The 7,549-nt window shown below is 36.6% G+C and overlaps 1 protein-coding gene across 1 annotated transcript; it reads right to left on the bottom strand.

Moving 5' to 3' along the window:
• Positions 1-1,580: 1,580 nt before the first annotated feature.
• Positions 1,581-5,866, bottom strand: HINT1 (histidine triad nucleotide binding protein 1). The gene is made up of 3 exons (XM_088273283.1): positions 5,736-5,866; positions 3,772-3,883; positions 1,581-1,777 (listed from the first exon to the last, which is right to left on the bottom strand). The coding sequence occupies exons 1-3, from the start codon at positions 5,847-5,849 to the stop codon at positions 1,620-1,622; spliced, it is 384 nt and encodes a 127-aa protein (XP_088129409.1). The 5' UTR covers positions 5,850-5,866; the 3' UTR covers positions 1,581-1,619.
• Positions 5,867-7,549: the final 1,683 nt, after the last annotated feature.

Genomic DNA, 7,549 nt, shown 5'->3' with positions numbered 1-7,549 from the left:
GTAGTAATAGGTGTTTTGAACAATTATCAAACACAAATTATGATGATAAAATATTAAACTATATTTATATTTGTACCATTTAACAAAAATTCAGACTGTATTTAATATAAAATGTACATAGAATTCTAAGAAATAAATAAATTAGGTTAAAATTTGACCGAAATTTAATGACTTTTCCTTATAAAAAAAACAAAATTGATTTTTCCATAATTTAAAATACAAACCCTCCTAGTATCATGTAATATGTCCTATCGATATACACTCACTCCTCACTCCTTTCAAGAACGTATAAATAAAAAATTGTCAATTTTCAGTTGTGCATGTTTTCGGAATGCCCAGAAAATGTACTATATCCCAGCAAAAGAGGCATATTTTAAACTTAATATTTACCCGCTACAGGGCAGAAAGTTTTCTTGCATTTTGAAGAAAAGGTATTGTTTAATTTTTTTTTTTAAATGTACTAAATATTTTTCAAATGGAGAAAAAACCTTCAGGTTCTACCTGAAAAGATCTGTTGCACTGTAAAAAGTTCAATAAGTGGCTTGATATTTATTTTTAATAGATTGTACTATATTTTCAAACTTTAAAAACGTTCTCCTGAAAAATCAAGTTTTTTGATTTATGAAGTTCTTGAAAGGAGTGAGCGATATGTCCATCAAACCTCCTCCTTTAGTTTTTTCCTCTACCTCCTTCCCTAAACTCCCTTCTTCCTTTGCCTTCCTTATTATCATCAATTTGTAATTCCTTCGTCAATATCCAACCCTACCCCCTTGCCTCAACAGGAAGGAGGTCTTCCAACCCTTTCCCCATGCCTCATCAGGAAGGAGAGCTTCTAACCTTTTCCCCTTGCCTCATCAGGAAAAAGAGCTTCCAACCCTCCTCTTTTGCCTCATCAGGAAGTAGGTCTTCCAACCCTCCCGCCTTGCCTTATCAGGAAGAAGGTCTTCCAACCTTTTCCCCTCGCCTCATCATAACTGAGGTCTTTCAACCTTTTCCCCTTGCCTCATCAGGAAAGAGAGCTTCCAACCCCCCTCTTTTGCCTCATCAGGAAGTAGGTCTTCCAACCCTCCCGCCTTGCCTTATCAGGAAGAAGGTCTTCCAACCTTTTCCCCTCGCCTCATCATAAATGAGGTCTTTCAACCTTTTCCCCTTGCCTCATCAGAAAGGAGGTCTTCCTACCTTTTCCCCTCGCCTCATCATAAAGGAGGTCTTCCAACCTTTTTTCTTGCCTCATCAGAAAGGAGGTCTTCCAACCTTTTCCCCTTGCCTCATCAGAAAGGTCTTCCAACCTTTTCCCCATGTTTCATCAGATAAAGGTCTTCCAACCTTTTCCCCTTGCCTCATTAGAAAGGTCTTCCAACCTTTTCCCCTTGCCTCATCAGAAAGGAGGTCTTCCAACCTTTTCCCCTTGCCTCATCAGGAAAGAGAGCTTCCAACCCTCTCCCCTTGCCTCAACAAGAAGGAGATCTTCAATCCTGGCCCTTTGCCTCATGGTGTACTGCGAATTTTCCTTATGATCAAAAGTGCACCCTGACTATAAAAAGGTACACAAAAAGGGGAATTCAAATAAATAAACAGAGTTTAACAAACAATATGATTTATTGGAAAGTTGCGTGCACTCATCCCGGCGGCCACTCCATCTGGCGGCCCCCGAGCACGTGCAGGTGCAGGTGGAACACGCTCTGCGCGCCGTCGCGCCCGTCGTTCACCACGAGCCGGAAGCCCTGGGCGAGCCCCTCCTGCGCAGCCACCCTGCGGGCCACCCCCATCAGGTGACCTGGCGGGGATATAGGGTAAATGAGGCCAATACATAATTTATACTTATAAACAATACCACCATTCAATTAAATTAAATTAAATTAAATTCATTCAATAATTAATATATACATTACAAACTAACATTTAAGGCGTATACATTAAAAAAAAAATTTTAAAGTAAGCAAGAAGACTCTTGTTAAATGTGTAGAAGAATCCCGCTTCGGAAGACTCCTTCGGACACATGGAACAGATCAATATCCAATGTGATATTGTTCAACATAGCGGTAGCTCTTCCTACAGGCATAACCATCGGCAGGTTGCTCCTGTATATAGGACGCTGTCTTAGGTAACTATCGGGAACATACAGACCAATGCTCCGGATAATTTCAGGATTATCGATCATACTGCGCAACAATCGAAAAAAATGCGTAATCAAATACACATTCCTTCTAGTCTCTAAACTATTGTAGCCAAGCTTACCCTGGAGAAACTGGGTCGGGTAGAGCCAAGGATAATAGCCGTACTCTCTCATGTAGAGATACCTCAAAAACTTATGCACCATGCATGCTGTGGTAGTGATTGTCTTGACGAAGAGACGGGTACGTCTCGGAACCGGTAGACATAAAAATATGAATTTATGACACATAATTTATCCCTTTTAACTAGAAAACCGTTTTAAGACATTTGTTTTTACTTATTTATTTTTTTACAAAAATGTTAGTAATATTAGTGTATATTCAAACCCCCCCCACTCCTTTTTTCCTACGAGTATATAAGTTGATTCATTGATACGTTTCATTCTAGTGCATGTTTAACCTTGGCTCGTAACGCATGTCGGTGCTGAACCTTTAGAGCATTTCGGTCTTCGGGTCGACCAAAAATCGCATGTTCATTTTGTGTAGTTTTAAGTGTGTAAATGGTGCTATGGTGATGAAGGGTGGTGTTGTTTGCATGCTGTGTTAGTGATTGTCCTGATGAAGAGACGGGCACGTCTCGAAACCGGTAGACATAAAAATCTCGGTGAGTGGTTATATAACATTTTTGTAGAAAAATAAATAATTAAAAATGACTAACCACAAAGTAAATGCTTTAAATATGAATAATATCGAGAATAGATAATTTATATTTGAAGCAATAACTTTAGACATGCCAAAACACTGGAGACCAAATTTAAAATTATATAATCAAAATATTACTTTGTTTTAAAATCACTATAACTATTTTATTTTTTAACCGGATCCACGCGGCTCGCATAACCGTATGTGTTTTCACAAAACATTCCCTGTACGCGGCTGACATAACCGTTTGTGTTTTTACTTTACTCCAAGTTTCGAACCTCAGTTCAACTTGGAGGGATTTTTTCATGGTGTGGAACTTTGGATAAAATAATACATCAATCCTTGGTCTTATGACATCTGTTGAAATATCTGACTAATAATTTGTAACATCACAAGGATAAATAAAAGAACAGATCCCTGATTTTTCTTGCGGTCGGTAATTAGTCCGCGCCATAATCACGCCCTATATCTGTCTCACTCTCGACGCTACGCATCGCCAGTGGGTAAGAGTGACACACGATGCGTGCTTTGATTTATTTATGTTACGATCTTATTTGTTTATATTACGATATATTTCAAGAATAATGTGACACGAGTGTATTATAGAGTACCAAAAAGGCACAATGAATCCCATTGAACGTTTTTGCTTAGGAAAATAAATCGTTTCTTAACTAAATACATGATAAAAGTAATCATTTCAAAACCGTCGAAATTCCGCCGCGCACGGGCGTCTCTCAGGAACAAAGTGAATGCGGTTAAAAGGTTAACATCTCATCAAAGATGAAGAAAAATATGAAAGTCTGGGCATTTACGGGGCTGACGACCGTTATAGGAGGAATACAAAAATTGTGAACCCGTATCTATTATCATTTATATTGATATTCTCATTTTTAAAGTTAAGTTGTAGTTTGTAAATACATATCACCGGGAGGGGAAGGTTGAAGAAGGCACTGACCTAAGAGCTGGTTGTCTTCATCGCCGGCTCTAGACAACTGGGAGATGGGCTTCCTCGGGATGACGAGGAAGTGCACCGGTGCCTGAGCGTTGATGTCGTGGAAGGCCACACACTGACAAGTAAATCAGATCCAAGCATTGTGTAATCAAAGAGTAATTTCATGGTAAAAAATAAAATTGTTGGGTAATATATCCAAAATTAAACAAGGTTTATTGGATTGAATTCTACATTTATGTATGTATATGTTCATATTATCTTTTAACATCTCATCAAAGATGAAGAAGAATATGGAAGTCTGGGCATTTACGGGGCTGACGACCGATAATATAAGAGTTTCTGCTTAGTAAAAAGCTTCTTTACATCTCACCAAAAGATGTCTCTAGTGAAGTTATAGTGATTCAAGAACAAGGTTTCAAAATTGGTTCATATATATATATAGAACTTCCAAGAATTTGAGTAGTGTGGTTGTCAATAATGGGTAGAATTGGTGAATGTTACACGTGTGTAAAGTGATCACTTAAACCAGCCTATGACGGTCGTCAGCCCCGTAAATGCCCAGACTTCCATATTCTTCTTCATCTTTGATGAGATGACAAAAGATAATATGAAAATAACTCCTGTAATTGGAGATAATCCATATTTTGTGAACAAGTATTTGGAAACACTCAAAATGTTGTATGTATATGTTAAAACATGACGCGTTTCCTCTTCTTAGGACATCATCAAACACTCAATGATAATGTCTTAAGAAGACGAAACGCATCACGTATTAACATATACATAAATAAAAGTAGAATTCAATCCAATAAACCTTGCTTAATTTTGGATATATTACCCAACAGTTCAATATGAAATTCTACCAACTGTCTGCAGTTACAATATATAAAATATAAAACCCTTGAATTAGACATAAAAAAACCCTTGAATTATTTATTTATTTAAACTTTATGTAAAAACTTCTGTCCGCCTCCGTAGTGTAATGGTCAGCACGCTCGGCTACCGTTCTGGAGGTCCCGGGTTCGATTCCCATGGGGGGTAAAATAAATATAAGTAATTTTTTCTCTGTAATATTTATTCAATATTACCATGGACTGGTACCTGAAGCGGAGGGCTGATCACCTTTCCTTCATGTGTAAAACGATCACGATAACACTGCGTTTATAAGACACAGTGCCCTATGCACCATTGGGGTGCGGATAAGGGTTTTAATTTTTTTAATAATAATCATGTAAAGAATAGAAATAAGTACATTGGCAGGCTTATTGCTAAAAAGCAATATCTTCCAACCAACCAAAAGACTAGTAATATTGGTCAAAACGTTTGATACCATATTTAGCTATTTCCAATCAGAGTACCCTGGGATATAGTACATTTTCTGGGCATTCCGAAAACATGGTCGACTGAAAATTGACAATTTTTGATATTTGAAGTTGTTGAAAGGAGTGAGTGATATCTGTCAAATTGGTAAGCCTGCGCGGCGCGCTGTCATAGTCTCTGCGGGTGACGCGTACTAAAGTTTTCAGACAAGATTTTCAATACTCCTTTGAATCATGAGTACTACTTTCAATATATTTTTGAAATTTCATCAAACGATTTCATCAAATACAATATAACGTCCGATTTGTTTTGTAAAACGTCCAATTTGAATAAAAATTCTGTATTAGTGTTGACACCTGTATTAGCCGAAAAGCGCTTATAAGTTTACATAGCGATGGAACTTTCTTCTGATTGCAGTTATATTTTTATGGTTGGCACTATCGACTTGACAGCTTAGACCGCAATAGGTATATAATATTTTTACATTGAAAATATTGCGTAAATCTCCAATTATTCTGATCATAAGTATATTCAAGATATCATAGAAGTGACATTGCCGGCATAACCTCAAATCGTGACAGCTGTCCCAAAACAGACAATTTATCGTAAATTAATTAAAGCAATTTGTAAAAATATATAAGCAATACCTTTTCATCTTCGTAAATGAAATTACATGGTATTTCCTTCCTTAAAATCTTTCCAAATATCGTATCTCCGCCGTTAGATACAGCCGCCTGAGCCCTGGCGACTTCGTCCGCCATGTTTTTTTCTTATCTACGAGTATTACCAGTTGACAATAATTAAAAATGATACCAGAGTATGAATTTATCTCATTTTAAGTAGGTACCTTCAGAATTATTTTGTGTTGTTGAGTCTATCTAGATTCTAATAAGCAGGCTAAAAAGTTATTTTTTATGCTGGATTTTTCGCTAATTGGATATACAAATGATTTAATTTGGCATTTTATTTGTTAATAAGATCTTGTTATATTGATCTTCGTGCATTACGCTGTTTTATGTAAATAATCATGCTGACGTTTTGCGACGTATTTTTTTATTATTGAAAGCTGTCCCACCGCATTACCAGATCCGATACAGGGGTATCTACCATAGACTTCCTGACAGACCATCTCTTGCAAAGCAATTTTTTTTCTTTATGAACTAGTTGCGAAATTTATGGAAAATGTGAGACAAAATTGTATCTCGATTTTACTGTGAATTTACATTTAAAAGCTTTCAATATCCCTGTCAAATAAATACAAATTTGTAAAACCTACACCAAATTTTCTAGAAGTGCCCCGATGTGGGCAGTGAAAGGGATTAGTAGTTAGTTATTTCAGTTAGTCAGCAATATCCAATTTTGTCCGGTACACAGAAAGGGATTAGTAGTTAGTTATTTCAGTTAGTCAGCAATATCCAATTTTGTCCGGTACACAGAAAGGGATTAGTAGTTAGTTATTTCAGTTAGTCAGCAATATCCAATTTTGTCCGGTACACAGAAAGGGATTAGTAGTTAGTTATTTCAGTTAGTCAGCAATATCCAATTTTGTCCGGTACACAGAAAGGGATTAGTAGTTAGTTATTTCAGTTAGTCAGCAATATCCAATTTTGTCCGGTACACAGAAAGGGATTAGTAGTTAGTTATTTCAGTTAGTCAGCAATATCCAATTTTGTCCGGTACACAGAAAGGGATTAGTAGTTAGTTATTTCAGTTAGTCAGCAATATCCAATTTTGTCCGGTACACAGAAAGGGATTAGTAGTTAGTTATTTCAGTTAGTCAGCAATATCCAATTTTGTCCGGTACACAGACGCCTCCACAATCCCGACCAGCACAGCAGACAGCAACCATTATTCATCGATACTCTATTACGGATCCCTTTCACAAGTAACGATTTTTTTCCTTGGTACAAGCCTACGCAATCCTAACAAACGATGGACAGAAAAAAAAACAACCCTACTCACAACCTAGCACTCTTAAGTCCTCATTATCTGCTGAATTTTAATTTTTTTTTTAAATCTAGTAAAAAATGATTGATTCTAAAAACTGACAAGAGAATATGAAAATTATTTCTAATTTAAGTTTTACTTCGTAAATACCACTATTTCTTAAAATTTATTGTGAAACGTGTTTCAATGCATTCTGCATCATTTTCAAACACCGATTATCGACGATTTAAAACAAAAAGGATGCGGAATGCGTCGAAAGCGAGCGTTTATGCCTGAAATTTTCACTCATGAATTACATGAAATTATAGTAACTTTAAACAAAAAGAGTAAATCCACTCACGAGTAGGCATAGGCTATGAAACTTAAGAAGTTGAAGTCTGAGTAGGGTCATGATAAACGGTGTTGCATAAGCCGTAGCTAGATTTCAGTGTCACTTGGACGTTAGGTAATTTTAAAAAAATGCTTCGAAAAAAGTGTCACAATAGATTTTAAGAAATGCTGGTATTTACCAAGA

The sequence above is a fragment of the Brachycentrus maculatus genome, unplaced genomic scaffold (assembly GCF_059751285.1).
Source record: "Brachycentrus maculatus isolate JH-2025_06_01 unplaced genomic scaffold, ASM5975128v1 h1tg000566l, whole genome shotgun sequence".
Lineage (NCBI taxonomy): Eukaryota > Metazoa > Arthropoda > Insecta > Trichoptera > Brachycentridae > Brachycentrus > Brachycentrus maculatus.
Note: the sequence above shows the minus strand (reverse complement) of the source record. Positions and strands in the feature narration are given on the sequence as shown.

Excerpts from the sequence above, each read along its gene's own strand:
- HINT1 (XM_088273283.1), bottom strand. The coding sequence starts at position 5,849 with ATGGCGGACGAAGTCGCCAGGGCTCAGGCGGCTGTATCTAACGGCGGA. Across the intron at positions 3,884-5,735 it reads TCATTTACGAAGATGAAAAG|TGTGTGGCCTTCCACGACAT; the intron begins GTATTGCTTATA and ends TTTACTTGTCAG. Across the intron at positions 1,778-3,771 it reads TGAAGACAACCAGCTCTTAG|GTCACCTGATGGGGGTGGCC; the intron begins GTCAGTGCCTTC and ends TATCCCCGCCAG.